The 24,491-nt window shown below is 40.8% G+C and overlaps 1 protein-coding gene across 1 annotated transcript in view; it reads left to right on the top strand.

Moving 5' to 3' along the window:
* Positions 1 to 24,491, top strand: part of bmpr1bb (bone morphogenetic protein receptor, type IBb) — a 53,735-nt gene that overhangs the window by 24,173 nt on the left and 5,071 nt on the right. Inside the window, exons 4-7 of the mRNA XM_020629788.3 lie at positions 12,539 to 12,838; positions 22,563 to 22,722; positions 23,697 to 23,799; positions 24,081 to 24,183. Of these exons, the coding sequence (XP_020485444.1) occupies positions 12,766 to 12,838; positions 22,563 to 22,722; positions 23,697 to 23,799; positions 24,081 to 24,183 (439 nt within the window). The 5' untranslated portion in view covers positions 12,539 to 12,765. The remainder of the gene's footprint in view (positions 1 to 12,538; positions 12,839 to 22,562; positions 22,723 to 23,696; positions 23,800 to 24,080; positions 24,184 to 24,491) is intronic.

Below are 24,491 nucleotides of genomic sequence, written 5' to 3'. Positions count from 1 at the left end.
TCTGTATCAAAGTGAAACTAATGAAAATGAAAAAGATTTTGATGACTTTCCCATCTAGTGAAAGATGATGAAGATACAGATTACCATTATGAGAAGATGAACCGCTCTCCAGATCTTAAACAGCTGTTTGTTTTACCAATACTGTTGTCGACATTTGTGTTACTGTTACGGTAAGAATTGTGTGTTCACACACACCTTCCTGTTCGCACGTAATCTAAACACCTGTAAGCACTACATGAACATTAATTAACCCACACAACCTATTATCACCATCTAGTGTCCACATTAAGTGAATAAATGAACATGTTCACAACAATTTACAGACATGAGAAACAATGACACACAGATCAAATTAGCTCCTACAAAGCCTTTTCACTTAAGACTCATTAAATGTGTTTTCTATTTGTGTAAAAGATGATGAACTCTATGAAATCCATAAAGCAGTTTCAACTTAGTCTTATTGAAAGTTTTTAGTCACTCCTGGGCATTTCCAATCATGAACATCAAACTATCTTTTGTAAAGGACAGCAAGAAGATGATGTGGCATGTTTCAATAAGGCCTCTGCTTTTTTTCTGATGTATAATGTTTAGCTTCAGTATATCCTTATGAATGTAAGAAGCACTTTTAAACATATGTCATTCTTTCAAATTTGCAGTGTGGCACCCAGTTTGTACCTCTGATGTGCTATGAGCTCAATCTGGCATTAGCATTCACAGATGGAAAAACAATCCACTTCAGTAAAAGGTCACTGTGCCTGATTTGTTCCTCTATGGAAATGGGACCAATTTACAACTACACTGTGTCCTTGTGTAACAGAAAACTAACACTTCATTTTATTTACTCATTTAGCCATTGACTTAATGTAATAAGTAGTAGTCGTGTGCTAAGAGGGAAATTATAGTAATGACATCTTGTAACCGCCCCCCTTTCCATTGTGTTCCAATTGCTGTTTGAGTGAGAGCTTAGCGTCTCTGTACATCTGCACTGTAATGAGGTTGATCTTTATCATCATGTGTTGTTGCAACTGAAAACGAAGCTGAAAAGTTTAGACTTTCTATCTCCTGTACCAATCTATCTGCCGTTGATGCTGGTGTTTTCCTGGAAAAACTGACTGATAAAGAAATAGCGTCTTAAATGTTCATAGAGACCATGCAGTTCAAGAACTGAGGTGTATGCTGTATCGCTGTGGCCCTCTCGTACTCACAAACACACAAAAGAGCTTTCAGCAGCACCCGACCAAGGGAGGGGTGTGGGTGCTCATGGAAAATATGCACAGAGGACTTCTCCCACCTCCTGCTCTCGCCCTGCGCTCCCTCTCTATCACAGGCCATTGGCACAGAGCAGGTAGTTTGACCAGAGGCGGTGGAGCAGCCCATTCTATTAATTCCCTCCAAATTGAAATGCAGTAAAACGAAATTTATCCAAACACCATTAATCACAATGGCCGGGAGCGTCTCGTTTAATGAACAGATTCTTTCTAGGGGGCATCTACAGGCAATTAATTTGCCATTTAAACCCCACCTGTCTGTGTCAACCAGTCCGTAGAGAGGGGGCATGAATGTAGTCCATTAGCTGGTTCCAAGGGCTGGGTTGTATTCCTTCATGCTTTAATACAGCCAGGAACAGGCAAGGTTAACAAGGATCCAGAGTGCAGGTCCTGATGAATGAATAACATTCAGGCTTTTTTATTCCTCCACATGCACAAGGAGTAGATTTCTCTAAGGAGCTCTGGTTAAGTTTGTCTCGTTCTTAGATTTTAGGTGATTTTATTGATCAAATTGACATTATTAAATTGTTATTCTTTAAGGACCATGTTGTGAAAGATGCTTTACTCCGTCTAGCTTTGGAAAGGGGAAACTTTAGAGAATGTGTAAAGAGAGTTTAAATGACAGATTTTACTCCCAAAATATAAGAAGGGCATGAATTCTGGACTTCATGTCAACGTGATCCAAGCATGCATTGGGTGTCAGAATAATCAGATATTTGAGTTACCTGCAATGTGTATAAACACCACCTCAAGTCTGAACAAACATTAAGAATGACGGTGAAAGTATTCAAATGACGTATCTATGTTTTGCTAGCATGAAACACGTCGCTGTGGTATATGATTGTAACCGTATCTGAGCAATACAATACAACACAGCTTTATTTTTAACATTCCTACAGCTTGTGAATTGCGCAAAGCTTGAAGAATGACTTTCCAATGTGGGAATGGGACTATCCTATGAACACATGGATGCAGCATTTATATTGTTATTGTTTATAAGTCTGCATCTGTAGTAAAGGAGGAACTTGCATATCGTTAGGAGTTCAGAAGTTTTGGGTCTTGATTTGACTGTCTCGACAAACGAGATCGTCGGCACCAGAGTTTGTAATTTTAAAATTTGGATGGTCACAAGCCGGACCATTAGCCATTAGGTAAACCTTTGACACACTGCTTCTTCACACTAGTGAGACAGCGGTAGCCATCAATGGGTCTCCAAAGCCTTCTGCAGTAACAGATGGGTCACTTCACTCAGACTTTGTCCATTAATATTTAAAGTCTATGGTGTTAACCTAAAGGGATCCATAAGACGTTTGTTTAATATTGTTGTTCTCTGAATTTGGTGGTGGTAAGAACATGAAAGCTTAATAATTTTGGTACGTGAACGAGGTAAAGCAGTTCGTATCTTTGTAAATGTGTGATATCACGAAAGAGGAGAAATAATCTGAATAGCAGAATGTATTGAAAATACGTTGATGACTACCCTTTATGTTGTGTGGCTGCACCCTCAGCCATGTCTGAGTCTGTTTCTGTCACCTCAGGTTCACTCCCTCCAGTTTACATTTTCTTTGACAGATTTGACACAGACCATGTCGTCTGAGCTGCTCTCTTTATTAAACAGTTCCTGCAGCTTTGGTAGGACACACACACACACACACACACACACACACACACACACCCACACACACACAATAAGTGCTCGTTAAAGAGCATGTGATATTGTAAATACACAACCGTTTCCCTGAAATGACAGCCTTCTGTGACCCTTAGAGAAGCAAGTGCACTGGGTGACTCTCTGTTAGAAGTCTAAACTTTGGACATCTTCACCCAAAACAAAACACTTCCTCCTTCTTTCAGAAAAAATGATCTGTCTTATACACGGATGTATTGTTTCTGCTCATCCTCGTCCATGCTTTTCATGCATTTCTTCCATTTCCGTGACCTTTCTCCTGCCATCACTTCCCTCACTGCAGGTTATTTAGCACTTCAGTGGCCAGCAGGACTAATTGGAGGAGGAGACAGGTGGAGCTGCTCTGTAACAATCCGTCTTGTTAGTGGCAGGCCTGTTGCACACACTGGGCGATCTTTTTGTTTTTGCAGTGTGAACAGTGGAAGGAGGGCATGAACTTTTGACACACTCTCATAAGGGGCCCCTCAGCAACCTGCAGGGATTTACTTATTGTGGGTCAGGTCGAGGAGCTCTGTGTAGCACCAGTTACTTAGTCGTCTCTTGATGAATGTGCTTTAGAATTTACAGAATGTCCACGACATCCTTTGTTTGAAAAGGTGGCCTACCTATTCTTTAACACATGTTTGATGCTTTCAGATTTATCTTTTTTTTTGTGTTTGTGTGTTGATCCAGACTTACATTACCGAATATAAAATACTGCTCTGCTTTTGCAATTATTTGCATTTATTCATGTGGTTATCCGTCAAACTTTTCAACTTTTTCTCATACTTTCATACATAAATTAAGTTTAAAAAAAAAAAAAAAAAACAGAGAACAAAGCCATGCAATGACCAGAAAAGGGACTGATTAAATCCTCTGAACTCAGGAGCTATTTTGACAGAAAGTCAAGACATCTTATAGGGAAACAAATACATTTAAAACAGTATTTAAGAAAAAAAAAGAATTAAAAGGGTCTTTAACTATGTAGATCTATCAATTAGTTTTTAAACCAAAAATAATTAAACGTTTTCAAACCATTACAACTACAGTTTGGGAGGTTTAGCGTCAAATGTTGAAAATGTTGAAAAGGTAGCAGGGGATGTTATATGTTCTGTAAAGTAAGATGATTATTGTCCATAAGGGCTTGATAATAAATCCATAGACACCAGTGGAGATAATGTCTCTTGTAGAGTGGACAGCACAGCACTATCAGACAACTTACAGTAATAAAAGAATAGGATTTATCTAGCAGCCATAACCTCTAGGACCACTCATATCTCTGTGTCATACCCTATCCCTGCGTCAGTGTGTGTGTGTGTGGTAAGTCACCAGTTCAGTAATGCTGTATCTGTGTGTGTATGTGTGTGTGTGTCTACTGTGTGCAGACATGTTACTGCATAATGCAACCAGGCAGGTGTGAGGGTCACAGCCAGTTTGTAGGCCAGCGTCTTGACCCCTGCTGTCTGCTTTGTCTGACCGTCAGAGGAACCCCTTAATTAGAGCCTTTGGTTTGCAGTGTGTGCCCGACGCGGCCCAGCAGACACTCAGCAACAAGCCCTTCATTAAAAGCTCCTGGTTGACTTGGCAAGAAGAGCCTCAGTTTCCCAATTCCTGCTGCACAAAGGCCACGTAAAAGAAAATCTCCTCCAATTTTTCACTCTGAGTTGTTGGCGCCATTTCCTTTTTTCTTTTTCCTCCATTACTCTGAAGTGTAATCCTTATTTGGTAGAATGTTCTGATTAATTAGGTGTCAACGGATGGTCTACAAATTTCTACGTTCAGATGTTTCCTGTAGTGTGTATTAGATTATAACCGATATGTAGAAGTTTTCTACCGTGGCTCCGAAGTGCAAACATGCTGCAACTGGCCTAAAGATTTCCGACAGAAAAAAATGCTGCAAATATAAATATGTATATCTACACCCCATTTCTCTAAACGAAAATGGTTTGCAAAGTGTTTTCCCTTCCTTTCTCTTTTATCAGCTTTTATATGCCTTTTATTCAGAGATAGGGACGTGGATGGATAAGGAAACTAGGATTAGTGAATGGTGAATAACGCAGCAAAGAACCAATGGTTGGAGTCGTACCTAGGCCACCCACTTTGAGGGCTATAGCCTCCGTACATGGCTTGCGCAGTATAACCACTTGGCTGTCCGCCCCCTCTACAGCGTTCTTTTAACAAAATGAGGACACAACTATCATAAAAGATGCCAGTGTAGAGTGTCAGGCAAGCGAACTACCTGAAGTCCAGTGACCGTCAGCAGTAAAGCGAGTGAGAGGGGAAGGATTTCATTCTGCTGTTCTTGGCTGGCATGTGTTATTGCCCTGGCCATGGAAAATCACAGAACACTTCGCTTAATGCCACCTTCAGAGCCAGACAGACACTTCCGTACACGGAATCCATCTGTTAGCTTGTGTGGCTGTTTTGTAACCGCTGTGCCCATGGGTGAAATCTGAGCTGCAGGTGTGTTTCAGGTGCACCGTGTTAGTTTGTCCGCAGAAGCAAGACATCACAGCCCTTCATGTAGCTTCATTGTGAGATTTTGTTCCTCCAAGTGATTTTAACAAGGTTCTCATTAAGAATCTACAACAGTGAGCAGAAAACATTTTAGCTTCTACAATCCTCAGTATGATTAACAATTCATAGATGTACCATGTTGAATTTCAAGTGTAACAAACAAACTAAAGACCAACAAACCATACAATAATGTGATATCAGTCTGAGCAACACCAAAGTGTCTTTTGACAATAAACAAATGCAGATGTAAGAAACTTACATTTGAAATGTGTACTGGTTCATCTGCTTCAAAAATGCTGGTTCTGATATTAAATTGCTGGGTGGTTGCCATTGTGTGTATGTGCAGTTTGAGACTGTTCTGCATCGAGTTTTAGAAACTTGAAGACGCTTTACATGATGATCGTAATGTTAGCTCAGGCAGAGAACTGAAATTGTGCGTCTGCATTGGCAACTTGGCGTCAGCTGGAGTTCATTCAACGCAATAACTGGTGTTTTTACCAGCTGCCCTGATATGAGTTGACTAGTAAAATAAAAATCATACAGCTGAAGGTGTACCTACTGTAGATATAAAACACAGCTATGTAGAATGGTTGCTCATGATTGGTATAGCCGACTGTTGCTATGAAGAACCTTGGTAAGGCAAGAAGACCCCTACACATCAGCCTGTCAGTGGCGCGTGTCCAGATGTTTTAGACTTGGCTGGCCAACTTTGGCAATGACTTATGCAGCAGTGGCAATATGTCCGCACACACACACACACACATGTCGGAAAAGCTTGTTTTTACCATTTCTGCTAAACATATCCTCTTTCACTACTGACATGTATTATACAGATGTTACATTATGTATAGGCTTTTTAAGTTGAAAAGATGTCACAGAAGAGTGGGAATATATATATTGAACATGCTTAATCATTTTAGGGCTCAAAAATAATATTAATTTCCTAAAATCAGATTAGAGTATCAACAAAAGAAAATCTGCTTTATTGAAACATGATTTAAAAAACAACTTGCAGCTTGTCCTCTGATGAAGTTTCTTGATTTGTCAGATGTTTCTTTCTCTGGATCAATCAAAAAAAAAGAAAACATATCATTTTGTCAGTATAAGTTTCTCAATAAAATCTGTCAAGTTGCTGCTTTACGTGCCATCTCTCGGTTTAGTTTACCTGTGTGGCTAGAAGCAGCGTTAAGTGAAAAGTTTATGAGCATCACTAAAGTTTTGACATTTATGACCTGACGCAGACAACCGGCTCACAGAAAACTGTGTGCTTGCGACAAAACTTAATTATTACCTGCACACTGTGCATCTTTATGCACGTCTGAAATTGAAGTATTTGGATACAACATGTTCTCTCCTTGTTGTCTGGAACACTGAGCTATGGGTTTACAAGCGTTGCGTTCTCAAGTCAAACAGGTCAGATTTCGTTATTAACATTTTTATTGGAGCACTTTATTTGCTGAACTGAATAGAATAAGCTTGAAATCCATCTAAGTAACATGCAACCATGATATATCACTCCAAAACTGATAACACTTCATTTCTCTGCAGATTTCTGGCTAACAACATGAATATTGGCGACAAATGATTTAACAAACTCGAGTGATCATGTGTCATTGCTTCAATAACTCACTACGTTGTCACATCATGAAAGAGAGAGACAGACAGCGAGACAGACGGCATGAGAGAATGAGACAGAGGGAGGGGGAATCTTGCTGTGACAGCCTTTTCACTCCTTATGAATGACGTTTTTTCTTCCCCCTCAGCATTCTTCAACGCTTCAAAGCGTCAATCTCAGCAGAGTGATTTCCCCCGACTATTGTGAGAATCTTGAATATTCATCAGGGTCTTTCTTTGCCCTGAGGGCTGAAACTCTGCGGGGATCTCACAACATATTAGCATTATATTTAGAACACTGGTGGATGTAGTTATTGTCTGATGACTTGTGGGAACATTTAGATGGATACATATTCTGGGCAAATAATGAAGTTTGGACATCGTGCTGGACTTTTTATAGAGCTTCTTAAGACTTCCTTTGTACCCTTTTGTGTTTCTAATATGAGCAAAAAGGGAAACAACATGAAAGGTTAGCTTGTTTTTAACAATGCAAGTTAAAACTGGGAAATACGAAATGGCTTGTGATCGGGAAACTGCTGGATCAATGATTCAGTACCTGATCATTTTTATAGTTGGACAAAATCAAGAAATCTGAAGTTGTAACCTCATGTTTTTGTAAAATGAGAGGAGCATGTCTCCCTATTTTCTTTTTTAGGTCTGAATGATATAACCAGGAACCCAACCAAATAAAGGTTATGCAGTCCTGATCATTGACTAATGGACGACATGTCTCCATCTCCTCCTGTGAGAGAAAAGTGAAGCCAAAACACCCCCACGATGGGCGCTGAAATATTGCACATTTGGAGTCGACGTTTGTGCGGTAGGGATCGGCTAGTAGAGCTGCAATATTGAGATGCAGCCCCTTCCTCCAAACAAAACACACAATAACTTACCAGTTAAAGGCAAAGATCCCTCAGGTTGCTAAAGTCCACAGCAGAGAGTATTCTGTTTGGTTGGCTGATGAAGACAAAGTCACGCTGTCTTGACTTTTGCGCAGATTTGGCCATCTGGTTCAGACAGCTGTGTCGCCACGGTAATCAAGCGCTTTCCAGGATTCTATGACAGCAGTTTTTTATCGCTGAGCTCCTGAAAATCCTCCTAATTTCACAGAGCTGAGGGTCAGTCCGGGCCCAGCCGGAACGTCGCTCATGATATGCATTCCTTCTTAGCCTGGAGTAATTTCATCATATGTGTTCTGCCACGGCTTTTTGTTTCACAGGTTAGCGGTGATTTTTCACAGTCATCCATCCCAGTCCTCTCGCTGTGTGATGAAAGGTGCGTCTGCTGCTTGAAAGTCCTCCTCTGAAATAAAAAACGTTGCTCATTTTCATGGTGCATTGGAAAGCTAATGCTAGTATTATTGTAAGGTCTCTATTTCATAAGAAAATGTTTGCCTTAAGAAATGGAGTCAGATTATTACAAACCTCCAAGTGACATTAATTGATCCATGAGTGCTGGGGGGCAGAAATAGGGGGGGGGGGCATACTGTACAGTGTCTGCAAAACAAATTGAAAATAATCACACAGCTGAGCTACTATACAAACTTTCTCCCATTCAGTCCCAAAGCCCACTGCAGGGTACTTGATTTTTTGAAGTTCATTGTGGTTAATCATTTCATTCTGTTTATGTCGGTTGTGAAAAAAGTGTACAGTATATTTTCCACACTTTTTCAAGAGAAGTGGCAGTACTTTCTGTGATGTGCAGTTTGCACAGGCAACCTTTTCTCATTCCAGCAGTTTGGTCTTTGGCCCTAAGATGCAAAATATGACTGTCTAGGTGTAACTCTAGGCATTAGCATGCAAAGTGCGCTGTGGACTGGTTATTAATAATGCACATGCATATTGTGGTTGGACTACAGCAATAAAGCTTCCATGTTAACAATAATTAAAAAGTTAGTAAAGCTTGCAGAGAAAAATCTCACAATTTGGACTTTTTAGGAAGCGTCCCTGAGTAAAGTGTTAGCCCTATAATCCATGTCATTCCTATTCTCTTTCCCCCCATTCCCTGTCTTCAGCAGTTTTATAATAGCTTGAATAACAACTGGATCCTACATTTCCCATAAAACAACACCATAGTTTTGTTAGACTTTCCCTGACAGGTAAATGTCTTTACACCTATAGTTACGTATGTATACTCTTGGAGTCTTAGCTAAGTTAATAAGGAAACAGAGACCTCCTGAAGAATAAACTGAACTGTAATTTGTTTGAAATGTGTGGAGTGGCCCTTTAACACAGCTTTCCAATTGGCTCTTGCATGTCTACTTTGACTAGTTCTCATTCCAGTTGTGACTAACTTTGTGGTTTTGCGGACTGATCAAGGTGCTGACAGAAGGATTTCTCAGGCAGTATTAATCACGCTGTAACTATGTGTGTGATGACAGACGAGTACTGCTGTTAAAACTCTAACTAAGAGAGGGGAGGGAATGAAAAAGGAGAGGAAGTGAAGAGTTAATTCCACTGAAAACAATTCTTCCAACCAGTCTGCCCCACTTTCAACCTCTTTCTGTGGTGGACTGACCCCCACCTACAGAGCCGCTCACTCCCCTTCGTACCCCCCTCCCATCCCTGTGGGGTCTGAGTGGGCAGAGGGAGGCTCCACGCTGGGTGTTTGATGGAGCGAGGAAGGGTGTGTAAGGTGCACTGACCCCTTCATATTGCTCCCCATGCACTCGTGCTCCAGAATGGGCTGACTTATCACATGTAATACTCCGAAATGCACAAATCAGTAGTGACAGCTACAGGACCGCTGGGGCTGTGGAGGAGGAGAGGTGGCTTCTGGGAGCTGCTGTTCCCACCCAGTCAGACTTTCAGAGGGGACAGGTGTGGGGTGGAGAAGCACATTTGGCTGTTGATGTTGTTTTGACCTCCTCCATCACTGCTTTTGCACCTTCTTTTGCCTCCCTGCAACCATTTGGAGCAGACAAACATCCTTAAAAGGCTCCCACATGTGTTGTTGTGGAAATTCGACCATGGCAGACTTGTTTATGAGTTGTGTAGGTGCTGAAGTAGACTTGATGTAATCTGTCTAATAGTCTCCTTAATCCTCTTAACTTGTAACCCACATAAACCTTTCACCACAGGAATGTGTCCCCCTATTGTTGTCATGTTTTTCCCCTGGTATTGCATGTTAGCATGTGTGTTCTAGTGTGCTGGATTAAGGTGACATTGCAAAGTTGTGGCGGTGCCTGGAGGTGTGAGCTCTAATCACCTCTAATCACCTGACGTGTGATGGCCTGATCCCCGCTGCTCCACAAGTGTTTGTGTTTTCACCCCTTTCACACATAGACTCACATGAGGAACCTGACGCTATTCAGCCTACATCTTGAATTTTAATACCAGACTCTTGGTTACAGATTAACACCCAGTTGTTCTCATTCACACAACACCTTCGTCTGCAGCTGTATACCATTAAAATAGTTCCTTCCCTGATTTAACTAGAAACAATAAGACCCAACAATGACTGATGTGTCTTTTGAGGTTATATAAATGATATTTAAAGATTTTCTTTTCATGAAAAACTTAAAAAATATATATTGGACTCATCCTGCACTCAGGGACGTAGCCTATACAAAAATAATTCTCACAAGGCCGCCTAATTTTCTCGCATGCTCAATGTCAAATACTGTTACACATTTTTACTACTGACATTTTTCATCGGTTCACCACTTCAGAATCGATCAGCAGCTGAAATGAAAAAGTACATATTTGATAACCCTTTGATAACACTTACTGTTAGCAGTCAATCACGTCTTAGCTAGCATTACCATAAGCAAGGGGGTCATTACTTCCCCGTTGTGTCATGTTAAACTTTTTAGATGGTAATGTTACTATTCAGCCACTTCAAAGCTAATGGTATAATCATATTTGGTAGTTAAATGCTAATATTAGCTTTGGTATGGCTAATGGTATAATCAGCTTTGGTAGCTAAATGCTAATTTTAGCTTTATGTTGGCAGCTAATGGGTTTTCAAATATGTTGAGTTAACTTAAACTGTCAGTGGCACAATGACTTTCTGATTAACCCTAGTCATGGCCTTTTTTTTTGTTTCTGATCAATCTGGAAACAATACAATTCTAATGATGTGTCAGTTTCCCTCCATTTTTATGACTTAGAACTCTTCAGTGTGATGTCAGAGGAAAATGGCTGCAAAACATAAATGTGAATATAGTCAAAGAAAGGCTTTCTTGAATATAAAGACCCTCTTCTATGATTGACTTGACCCATAACTATCTTTGTGATTCATTTATTTACACTAATTTGGGCCTCCATGAATACCAATCATTATCTGTGACAAATACTTCCCTAGACTTTGTTTAGGAAAAGTGTGACTATCAATCTTAATGAAGTTGCATTCTGCCCGTCACTTTATAGGGTCTTTAGATCAAGATGAGGTTTCAGTTGAACCCACCTCAAATTGGTGGAGGTTCAAGTTTTTTTTTGTTTTTTTTTAAGATTTATTTTTGGGCATTTTGTGCCTTCATTGGAGAGAGAGGACATCGGATAGAGAGGTTCAAGTTGTTTTGTTTGTTTTTTGGAGTACGTAATTTTTGATTTGTGCAGTTCAACTATTACATCTGCCTGTATAGTACATACTGACTCACAATTTCTTGGCAATTAATGCAACAACTCATTTTTAACCTGTTTTGGTTGTTTAAAAAGATATTATTTATGCCTGTTAAAACATGCCGTAGCTGTATTTTCTTGTGCACAGCTTTGTAGGACACATAAATCTTTGGTTCTAATACACACCCACCTCGGATACCAGTTCTGTTCAGGTTGTCAAACTAGTGTAAGCTCTGCCTTGTTGAGTACTGCAAAGTTTTCCAAGTTTGTATTCTCTACACTCCTTCAACTCCTTCGATTTTTTTTTTTTTTAAAGATTTTTTTTTGGGCTTTTGTGCCTTTAATTGAGAGATAGGACAGTGGGTAGAGTCGGGAAAGAGAGTAGGGAATGACGTGCAGGAAAAGAGCCACAGGTCGGATTCGTACCTGGGCCGTCCGCTTGGAGGACTACAGCCTCCATACATGTGGCGCGCACACTACTGCGCCACCAGCGTCCCAACTCCTTCGATTTCAGCGTCCCTTCTGGCATGCTGTGTGTTTGTATACATGTGGCAGTAGGTCATAATGCTTTCACTGCTCCCATTCACACCTCATTCAGCTCCTCTCACATCCACGGCACTGGTTCACACCCTGTTGCCCTCTTCTGTTCTGCTCTCCTTTCTATGTATGACTGATGTGAGAATATGTAAAGTGTGTGTGTTTCTCTGTGTGTTTCAGTGTGTGTGTGTGTGTGGGAAAGAGAGAAGCTGAGCATAGATTCAGATATACTCAGCTGTTCTGTAGTGAACCGGTCACAGAAAGGGCTGGACAAATAGCACAGCTAGGGAGCAACTTAGTAACACCCTCTTCCTCCCCACTTTCTTTTCTCCCCCCTCTCTCTCTCTCTCTCTCTCTCTCTCTCTCTCTCCCAGGCTGTCAGTGTGGAGTAGAGCTGGAGGCTGCGGGGCTGCTGCGTGCTGTGGGAAGTTCCTGAGAGTCACTCAGAGACACACACTCATACAGAAAGACTGGATTGGCGCTCTTTCACAGAGGGATTTAAAAAGCAGTCTTGCACCGTTGTCTCTTTGGACGGGCTTGTTTGTTGTAGCAGAACCTCAGGGATTTGAAGGAGGCAACGACTGGGGTCGGTGCCGGCGGGATGGTGGTGGTGTTGGCCTGGAAGGCTGTACTGCTGGTGACCGGAGTGGCATCACTTAGCCGGGGTTCTCATGGTGAGTATTGTGCCGGACACCTGCTTGTTTTTGCTTCTCTGCTGAGTTTATCAGGCCGAGGCTTTCATTTTGTCACTTTGTTGTCTTTTTTTAACACACAGAAGTTTTAAGATAATTATTTTAGATTTTCCCCTTTTCTTCTTAGGTATTTACTGCTATAGTTTGAGCTGTAGAGATTTTTCACACCTTCAAGTCAAAGTATTGCAGGTTGATCATTCTAGCTGTGAGGTTTACTGTCTATTTTTTACTCTGTGGTATTTATGATGAGCAAAAGCTATTATGATCTCCACAGGGGCCACCATGAGAACGGGTGTGTATTTATCTGCCCTGTCCCCTCTCCCCCTCCTTACCCACACCCCCCTTTTAGTTCGTGTTTTGAATTGTTTGAAGATGGACAGCCAGTTGTCTTTTTTACGATAAATGCCAACAGTGTCAGGCTGCCCCCCGTTAGGTTGTGACAGGCGAGGAGGGTGGACAGGTTCCCAGCATCAAGGAGGTGACACTTGTGCATTTGTTCTGTTTGTGAACACAGAGAGCAGGGAGACATTATTAGTCGTTGTAAGCCTTGGTACAAGTGTAGTTTGGGACTTTTGTTTTTTCACTCACACGTTTAAAAACGTCTATTGAACCGTTACTTTAAGTTGGACATGGACACATATTCTTTGCTGTTCCAAATCTGTCTTTCTAAAAGCTGAAGCACTTCATGAAGTAGTTAATCCACACATCATTAGCAACTATTTTCATTGTCATATAACGATATTCTGGCTGTAAATGATTATCCGCGGGTTATTTGACTGTTAGTTGGACGAAACGAGGTGTACGAAAATTTCACCTTCACTAGATTATAATTGATATTTCCTAGAATTTTGTAAAATAGACCAAAGCGATAATCTACCAATAGAAAATGAATCCACAGATTAATCGATAAGGGTAGAAATCATTGGCTGAAGTCGCACTGTTACTGGTTTATGTGGACAAGCTTAACATTTGCAGGAATACCCGGTTGTCAAATACTCATTAAGGACACAGTTGGGTGTCAGGCTGTAGAGGCAGCATCTGGGTATACACAAACACACAAACACACACACACACACACAATCGCACGCACAGTGTTTGTAAATATAGCAAATAATGAGAGGGTCTGGAAATTGTCCCTGTATGACTCTTTGTTGAAGCTGGATTTAGCCAAATGATAGATGGTGTATCAGTTATTTAATTTCGAAACTTTATTTTAACCCTCACCCTGCCATAGCCTCTTGTATGCATCTTTTAGTTTCATATGAAGACCATATGTCCATACTTCACATTTGGTTTAGATTTATCAGGGTGTGTTTTGCCCCTTAAAGTTAAAAACATCTCAGAACAAAGTTTACATTTTAAGTTTAAAGTATTATCACTGATTGAGATGTAACATATCTGAGGTAATTAGAGAGTGCAAAGGTGTCTTGAACAATACTGGTATATAAGGTATAGAGTATGGGTAAATACATATATCAGCTTCACATTAGAACATAAAGGGAGTTTGATTTGAACCCTGGTACAAAGCTTTACTGAGAGTGTGTCAAAAATAAAGACCAGCTGTAAAACCCCAAAGTGACTGAGAGGTTCAGAGCTGGCTGATACTTTCACAGTTGGTCAACAAATACCTCGGCTCATGATGAATGTTTCTTCAGAGAATTTATTTTATTCTTATCTGTGCACACTGAGCAAAGTGTTTAAAGTCTCATCCTACCTTGAGGTTCAGGAGCGACCTATAATAATATAATATGTGAAACAATAGAGCAATATTCTCACAGGATCATCACAGAATAGCAGCATTGATTTCTTTTCTTACATTGTTTCCTTTTCCTCCGTTTTCCTCCTTCTGCTCACTTTCTTTAACCAATACTTGAGCCGCCAGTTGCTTTTTCCTTTTTCCTATGTGATCCGATCTGTTAAAGCACCCCAAATGATTAAAACATGTGGGAGGTTGCCCATAAATCTGAGCAGCACGGTCAATTTGCCACCTGTTTCTACAGGCTAGCGAGGTTCGCAGAGAGTAGATGAGCCCTGGCCTGTTTCTTCCGGTGGCGTTACAGTAGAAATATTGTGCATTTATATGACAACCATAGCCTACCCTTTTGTGATGGTGGCATTTTTGAAAACCTTTATTATTTTTGGCTCATCTCCTATATCCACATTTTGGTCTCATTTCGACGCATGTGAGAAACTCAAATTTGCTGCATTGCTTCGTCAGGGATATAGCTGCCAATACTTTCTGTCAAAGAAAAACACCTTCCGACAAGTATCCACTTCAGACACGCAAAACATTTTAAAGTATATAGAAGTGAAATTTCAATTGTCAAGAAAAAGACACAAACCTATAAAGGCTTTTTACAAATATCCTGTTTAAATTAAATGAAGAAGTGCAAAGAACTGCAGAAGTGCAAAGAACTGCAGTTCCTCAAGTGTCCACTTGAGTATGGCTCCAAAAACCAAAGAATCCCCATTAAGCCTGATGTTGAAATGCCCATTCTTACTGAAGGTGTGAATACTTTTAAAGCCTGGTATAAAATGTGTTTTTGGTGTTAATAGTTAATTCTTTTATTAGTTAAAAGTGATTAAGGGGTGATTTTCTTTTCCCTATCATGCTTGATTATTTAAAGGCTTACGCTGAGAGAGTTACGCTGCATAGTTACGGGCGTCTTGAAGCTGTTTGCCTGGAAGTTTTAGGCCCCCCTTAACTCTGACTCTTTGCCTGTTACTAGATTGATCAAAAGTTAGGTGGAGATAGCATTTCCAATATGGCGACCCCCTTCGCTGGCTTGATAACTCCTCTCTAGAAACCAGTGGTTGATGTTACTGTCTATGGGTGCAGAAAGTTGAATGTTTTCAGCACATATGCTCCTGTCCTTTGTTCAGACTCATAAGATAGTTCTGTAAAATGTATGAACTACAGGAATCCTTAAGAGTCGCTTTCCCAGCAATGTGTAGTGTTTTCATTTACAGAGATCTTTGAACATCTGTCAATGTCAGCTTGACTCTGTGGGAGTGCAGTTTAGTCTTTATCAACAACAATTTGCTTTTGCCTCTGTTACATCCATGTGAAAGAGTTAAAACTGAATTATATTAGGTCTGATTACTGTGTGTATTAAACTCCTTTAAGTCCATACGCGAGTTGGCAGTATGCAGAAAGTTTTGTGAAGCATGAACTATGCATCAGACATCTGTGTGAGTGTTGTGGAATAAGGTCAGAGTGCAGCGCAATGCAGCGGTCCAGAAGTACAAACCAGCAGTGGTTGGTCCTCAGCAGGTCCAGGCTCCTCCGGCCTTCTGTGTGCTGCTTCCTGACAGGATGTGGATTCGGTTCCCCCACACAGAATCTGATCCCCAGGCAGATGTGCTGCTCCAGTAGTCAGGCATGGGGGCATGTGTGTGTGTGTGTGTGCTGGTGTTTTTAAGCATATTTGCCTTGCAGGACTTGGAAGCTTGGGACTTGTATATTCAGGGAGTGCTTGAGACACGTTTGTCTGTTTTCAACTTTTTTTAAAATGGAAGCTTATGAATTGTCACAACGTCAATGAACAATAATACTGAAGATGTTTTTGTTATTGAGACACATACTGTAAACATAACAATAGTATGATTTGCTTTATACACTTGAAGCAACTTGTTTTTTACTCTCAAAGAGACCTTCAACATCCTTGGATAAAAACAGAAGCTTCATCATGTTTTTGGCTGAGGTAGTATCGTGGGCTAAAATGACATATTGTGGTGGCGTTACGGCCCCGTTCTCACAGTGTGTCTGTAATGGAGCCCAGCATTAGCCCCTGTCTCGTTGCTTTTTCCAGTAAGTACAGACCACACGGACAGATAGACGAGCAGTGAGGTGAAATGATGGGGCATTGTGGGTAGACAGTTTAAAAAAAAAAAAAAAAAAATCTTTAACTCCAGAGAAAGTGGGAATAAATAAGATTGAGATGGTGTGATGTGATGAGTTCCACACTCACTCATCCAACACACACAAACACACACACACACACACACATTCAATGTTAGGTTGTTATTCCGGAAGGAAATGTACATGTATCCATAGCTCCAGCACTTATTAATAATCATAGAATAAACCAAAGGAATCTGGCTTACACTGTCAGGATACCGAAGTAAAACTGAAGGAATGTTTTGGAATGTTGATTGATGGATACAGTAGCTTCGATAAACATTGATCCATCCATCTTTCCAACCATGTAAATGTATGCATGGTCTCTGGGTGGACTGTGGAACCGAATTGCCCTCAGGGATAAATAATGTTTTCTAAGTCATCCATCTGTCTACCCATCTATCCGGGCTAGTAGTTCTGTTTTTTTTAATGGCAAAAGAGAAAACGAGCCATAAACTATGTGAAATGGAACTACAACTGAGACACTCATTTTTGAGTGTGGGAGTCATGTTGTTATTATAAAGGGAAATTAAAGGGGTTTTTTTTAAACTGAATTACATAGAAATTGTCAAGGATGTTAAAGAAATGAGATATGTGATTATATATTGTAAGACAAGGAAATATACATATTAGTATGTGAATAAGTAAATGACCTTAATGGAGGAAAATAAACTATTTCAGAACAATAGTTCAGAAAGTCATTCTTTTCTTACCCTTTTACTGTATTCAAGATTCTGTGATTTATCAGTAAGTTTAATGAATGTCAGGGCATCATTCTCATGGCTAAATGCTTGGAATTCATTGTAATCCATCCGAGGTCAGTCAGTCTCTGTGTCTGCTTTGTGTTTGCCCTTCTGTGAGTGAGTATTTTGTTGTGGATATAGCATCTCTCTGCTGCATTCACACCGCGGTGGAAAGTTTTCTCTCTGCGCTCAGTGTGAATCCCGGACAGTGGCACTACTTTTTCTCAAGGCGGAGCTGGGGCGCAGAGTGGTTGTGAAGGGTCTACTGCAGACGCACAGAGATCCTCCTGCTGCCTATAAATCTGCTGCTGTGGGTGGTGGGAGCCTCAAAGTGACCATCACATTCCTCAACCGCAGCAGTCCGGTCACGGCCGGTAAACATGGAACAGGTTGCAGGAAGCTGCACGTTGGAAATAGCCGACCTGACGCTGGCTCTGCGGCAGAGAAGAAGGCGAGTGTGTGTGGAATGTGCTCCTCAGACACGTCCTGGTGTGTGTACAATATGTGCACATATGAGAGTGTCTCGTGTGGCAGAGGCCTTTGAAGCCTGTAGGGGGGTTAAGAGAGATGAGGGTGCAGTGCTGGGGTGGAGGAGGATGTATGGCCCCTTTTGCAGGCTGGTTGTGACCCCCCTCAGGGTCAAAGTGCACCATGAAGACACTCAAGAAGATGTCTCCTTCTGAGGAGGTTATTTATCACGGCCACCTGGAGTAACTTATCTCCTGTTTCTCTCATGTGCTCCTCTCTGCTGTGATGAACAGCCTGTGTGAGGGTTCTCGGCTCACAGATTAAATGGCTGAAGTTTGATTTAGTGGAACAACCAGGTTAACTGGAAAAAAAAGGTTGGATAAGTTTGTGTGTCCCTCTCCTGGATATACAATTCCCCTGTCCACCTTTCTCTCCTTCACCACTGCTGATAGCTGTTTAGCATTTTTTTTAATCCATTTTTTAAAATAGATTTATCAAAAGGACATTTTTTAAACTGGAACGTGTTATTGTGTCAGCCCTAAAAATGTCATACACTTAAAGCTCCTTTTTAGGGACCTTTTAGTTTGTATAGATTTTGGCTCCCCCTGTGGACAAAACAGAACCTTTTTATCCTGTACACATAAATATAATGTCAAAATGTCAACCTGCTTTATTTTAACAGTTAACTGTGTCGCTCACTGGGATGTTTACTGTTCCCTGCAGCTAGCTCCTGAAATCCTGGTCCGACCCCTACCCCCCGACAGCTGTTAAAGGCATTCAAAACCATATGTAATTAATGAATCCTTATGCTGATGGTCTCGTTTACTTCTGTTGAACATAAAGACTCATCAGGATTAATTTCAGTGGGTTTTATAACCATCTTGAAAACTCATCACTGGAGCTTTAATCTAAAAACAGAAACAGTGTTGTAGTCGAGCAGGGACGTTTAAATGGAGTAGGGACATTGTTTTACACATGTTTCAAGTATTTCAAATTACATTTTTCGCATTTTTGCTTGAAATGTATTTGTGATTATAATCATGCTCTAGCTTGTATTGCATTCATTGATGCACTTAGTAAGCTGATACAAGCACATCATACACTAAAGACGTAGAGGAAGGACAGCGTGTTGGAAAATACAAAACATAGAAGTAAGATCTGTTTGCAATGACACACGGTCCACGGAGGAAGTGTCAGAGACCATGCTGAGATGTTTTAACCAGAGCAGAGCGATGACCAAGGCAGTCTTAAAGACAACACATGAACTGCAGTCATAAACGCGGGGTTATTTGGAATAGCACCCAGAAGAAGCTGATACTGATGGTGATGAGCTGTGAATGAAGGCGCTCCAGCTGGACTCAGTCACTGTGCGACTTCTAATTGCTTCAAGTCGCTGTGTGTTTGTGTGTATCAAACAGTTTCTTAATGTGTGTGTGTGTGAAGATGGACGAACAGCCTGTGGAATGTGCGGGGGATGCAGGTCAGATTTCGGGGTGACCTTGAGTGTGCCCCTTAGCTGACACAGCAAATCTGTTAGTTGTGTGCTGTGTGTGTGTGTGTGCGTGTGTGTGTGTGTGTGTGTGTGTGTTTGATTCAAAGAGTTAAAATGAAACAAAAGGAAAAGCGTTTTAATAAAAATACGTCAAGCTTTTTCTTATATGCCCAAATCTTGTATTGGGTTTATTTTCTGAGTGCCATCGAATCAGTATTAGAAATAAATAAAAAAAGGCATTTTACATTATTTATCTTTTTCAATGTGGTTTATTAACTAAATGTTCTCTGTCACTAGGTCATGGTCCAAGTGTAACAAAGATGGCCTCTGTTTTTGTTTTACATCTTCAAGCCTATTCTTACAGCTGATCTGTAAAGCTTCTCTTTTGGACGAGTATAAACAACCTAAGTTTGAAAAACAATCTCATATCATCTTAAATTCTACAGAGATTATTTATAAGGTAAGGTTTTCTTAGAGCACGAATAAAACATGATCGTAGTGCACAAAACGTTTTCTTTTGAGACATTTTGAGTGAGTCGTATTTAAAACCAGAGTGCTGACTCATTATAAAACCTGCTCTACAACTATGGGACATTTTCAAAAATACAATGCATGTGAAGACAACATTAAATTGTCATTATGCGAAGGAGATGATCATAAACCTGAATACAAAATTCATAAACAAAATATTTCGCTACTAGATGCAGTATGCGCTGCTTCTGTTTAGACGGTTTGTAGAAGTTTAACAAAAGGGAAAACAGATTAGGTGTATGTTAATGATGTTAAATAGAAGGCAATGAAAAGTAGCAGCAGCTACCTGCTGTCAGTTTTTATGTCAGTTCTCCAACTGATTTGAGCCTGACAGCTCAACTTCTGATCATTAAAGATGTTGTGTGTCGTCTCCTCAAGGCCAAAGTTTGTCATGCTGCCGTAACTGTTGCTTTTTACTCCAAAGCTCAAATCCTCCTTTCCTTACATCAGCTTTCCTGTAACATTTTACCCTGGAGTGACCTCCCTCTGTTTTTCAGAATGTATCGGAAAAAAACATGACAAATCCCCGATAAGTTCCTGGTGTGTATGTTTTTTTTCTGTCGTTTTTGCACACTTGCAATTCACATGTGACAAACCAAGGCCACTGAGAGGGAGGATCAGAACACCTCCTCAAATTTCCCTCTGACAGAAACACTAACACAGATAAGATTCAGGATTGGAAGCACACAGTGTACCACTTAGGGAACAGTTGTGCTCCAAACACACTTAAAATGTGCTCTTTTTTATCAGGCAGTCTTCAGGAGGGGAATTTGTTCCCCCATTTCTATGCATGGTTTGCTTTCTGATTGCTTAGATTTGCCAAAACATAAAAATATGAAAGAGCATCAGGAAGCTTTTGTTTCCTATGAATGGATGTACAGAAGCTGACAGATGGATAAGATGTCATGATGTCTTGTTGTTTTAGCTGCTTTGTTGTTGTAGTTTTGACACTAATGAATACCTTATAGCTTGATTTTACAGTTTAATATATATATTCACAAAATAATTATATAACAAAGAGAGAGCAAAAGAGAGAGCGAGAGGAGGAAATCCGTCTAGTGTGACACGGTACAGTTCAGCTGTCCAACCACAGAGGCCATCAGGGACGAGCTGCTGTCGGAACTGGTTTTATTCTACACTGGTACATCTTTGCACCTTTGGTAATTTGATGCTAAGGATGAAAAAAAAAGGTCTCACATTGTGTAGATCTTTCTACAAGATAAATATGGATATGTGAGGGTTTATTTCAATAGCATGAAGCGATAAATGATTATCGAGTATTCTTACAATTCACTTGCAAGTAGAATAATTAAGCCTTACTTTAAATACAAATATGTTCTACTACTTAGAGTATTATGTTCAGCCTTAATGTTTTCCTTTTTGAATGACATTCATTGCTGTTGTTATATTTGTACACAGTTTGGTTGTTGATGTGGCATCACTCCAGGCTCACGTTCACACACTTAAAGGAAGATCATTCTGTGTCCAAAGAGCTGCCTTGTACTGATTCAGTGTTCAGTGGCAGCTGTGAAGATTACCTCTTCTTTTTCGAAGAATGAGTCAATCCAGAGTGATAATATTTTTCCTGCTCCTGCTCGCTGTATTAGTACACATTCAGCTGGACTCAGATGTTTTGACTCTGTAGATGTTTTGGCTCTGTAAGTCACTGTGCAGATGAGAATGTAGATGACTGAGTCGGGTTCCGCTCGAGGTTTCTGACTGTTCAGAGGAAGCTGTTGAGGTTTCCAAATGCTTGGTGGATTCATGTTTTTATGTTGCTATGAATATTTTTAAAAACATGATCTGTGATATTGTATAGAGGTCATCACTTCTATTGGCATGAAATTGGACTGTTGTTCAACATTATTGAATTTATAATAGGATATATTAACAACAAGAACACATTTATTGATAACATAACACTCTGGAAGATCAGTGCCTGAGCCAAATGTGTTTAAAAAGTTCCTCTTGAAGAATAATGCAACAATGTACCATAGACTCACACACAGAAAAGTATTATACACTCTCCGCTTACTCAACATTAATACACAGGCACTTGAAGCAGGCTGACAAGGACACACACACACACACACACACACACACACACACACACACACACACACACACACACACACACACACACACACACACACACACACACACACACACACACACACAGCACAAAGACGTCTTTCTGCTGAGTGATGTTATTCTGGTTGCCGACTTCATGCAGGTACATTGAGTCCGGTCCAGAACAGCAGGATAGCTTTCAGTAGCACATACTCACACTTTCTGTGGATTGAATTGCCATGGTAACGGTGCCAATGCAAGCTGATGCTTTTTTTTTTAATTTATTTATTTGAATGTAAGTCAAAAGACCTATTTGAAAAAGAGCCGTAATGGTGTTTGATTTATTCCGTCTTTAATTTTCCTGAGGTATGTGTACTTAAGTTTTGACTCTTTTGGCTCTGCTTGAGCTCAAGGAGTGCCCAGATGTTTTGGTCTGCCGTGATGCTGAGCCTCGTCTCTCTCTCTCTCTCTCTCTCTCTCTCTCTCTCTCTCCCTGTGCAGCCAACATGTTGGACACCATGCTGCTGAAGAATGGGTGGAAGGGAGGATCGGCGCGGAGGGCGGAGGAGAGCAGCAGCACGGCCACAGTTTCAGCTCAGAACATGCTCTGGTGTCACTGCTATCATCACTGCCCAGAAGACTCCGTCAACAACACATGCATGTACGGGGAAGCACACACTACAACAATGCTCACAAGCAAGCCGACTGTTACAATCACTCCTTTAGCTCGTAGCTGTTAAAAGACAACACAGAAAATGATCCAGAGGAATTCTCTTTGAGACACCTCATTACCCGAAGTGTTTACTTCAGTTACATCCTTTAATGAGATCCTTTAGTCCTCCTGAGGCTCAGCTTGTGAACTCTCTCATTAGCCAGCCTATGTGCATTAGAGGTATTAATACTCAGGTAGACATTATGTGCTGTACTTTACAGAAACACAGCTGCTGATGTATAAATATTATATTATGAAGGGAATGTCAGTGCTTGAATGTCAGATCTCTGATTGTATGTTTAGAGGCTGCAATTTATAACTTTTCCAATGTTCTTAAAACTTAATAACCATTTTTTAATCAAATATTAGGGCTGTCGGGGGCGCAATGGTCAGGGCGCGCATCCCATGCATTGAGGCTGTCGTCTCAAGCGGAAGGCCCGGGTTCGCTTCCACCCGTGGCCTCTCTCCGCACTTCATTCCCCGCTCTCTCTCTAAATCTTTAAAAAAATATATATATATTAGGGCTGTCAAAGGATTACATTTTAATCAGGATGAATTGCTGAATTTAAATAGCTAACAGGGATTATTAAATGTTTTAAATTCAACTATTTTGCATTGCAAAACAGCTTTTAAGAAGAAAATACAAACTCAAGCTTTGTTTCTGCTGCATCTGTTTTTATACAGTTTTCAACTCGACATTTGGAGCTCCTTTAATTCAGCCCGAACACAAATCTTTGGTTCTTGACTTTAAACTGTTTCACTTATTTTGGCTGAACAATGGATAGATTTGAAATTGATTTTAGTTCCAGTAAGCAGTTAAAATTCTGGTGACAGGTTTTATAAACCCCATGAAACATATGGTCAATGATGAAAGAGTCCCAGGCGACGGTCACTCATGTGATGATGTTTGTACTTTCTGCTAGGACTGACGGTTACTGCTTCACCATGGTGGAGGAGGAGGAGGGGGGTCTGGCAGTGATCACCACGGGTTGTTTGGGTCTCGCTGGCTCAGAGTTTCAATGCAGAGTAAGTCACCTGTTTATTTCTTTACATGTATGTCTTTCCTCCTGTTCAAACCCTGACTCGTGTGTGTGTGTCCTCTTTATGAGGGTTAAGTACTGCTCTTTATGAGAGCTTTTAAACCTGATCTGTTGAGCTCTGCTATCTATGCACACAAACGGAAATGTTTGATTATTGTTATTGTTGTCTTTAGGAATAAGTGTAAGTTGTAAATAAGCTAAGCTGTAAATGTTTGTTCATGAGATGTAGTAGATTGTCTTGTGTTTATTTGTGTGTTTGCGTTGTAGGACACGTGGAATGCACGTTCCAGGAGAGCCCTCGAGTGTTGCACAGATCAGGACTACTGCAACAGAGACTTGCACCCTACTCTTCCTCCGCTGGTGACATCAGGTAAGACACACACACACACATTTTGTTCACACCACTTTTCACACACTGAAATCCAGCCTCGCTTTAAAGCCTGAGTGGCTTTTAGAGCGGGCTCATTCAGGCCTTGCTGGGTGGTGATGGGGAGTGACAGTTTAAACTGTTACAAACCACAGCGCCATGCTGGAGTGAAGTGGCACATGCTGATGCAGGAGGGCAGAGAGAGAGAGGGGGGGGGGGGGGGAGAGAGAGGGGGGGGGAGAGAGGGAGAGAGAGAGAGAGAGAGAGAGAGAGAGAGAGGGGTGAAACAGTGCCTGCAGTCTCTGCTTGTT

The sequence above is a fragment of the Labrus bergylta genome, chromosome 17 (assembly GCF_963930695.1).
Source record: "Labrus bergylta chromosome 17, fLabBer1.1, whole genome shotgun sequence".
NCBI lineage: Eukaryota > Metazoa > Chordata > Actinopteri > Labriformes > Labridae > Labrus > Labrus bergylta.
This window is presented reverse-complemented; position numbering and strand designations above follow the sequence as displayed.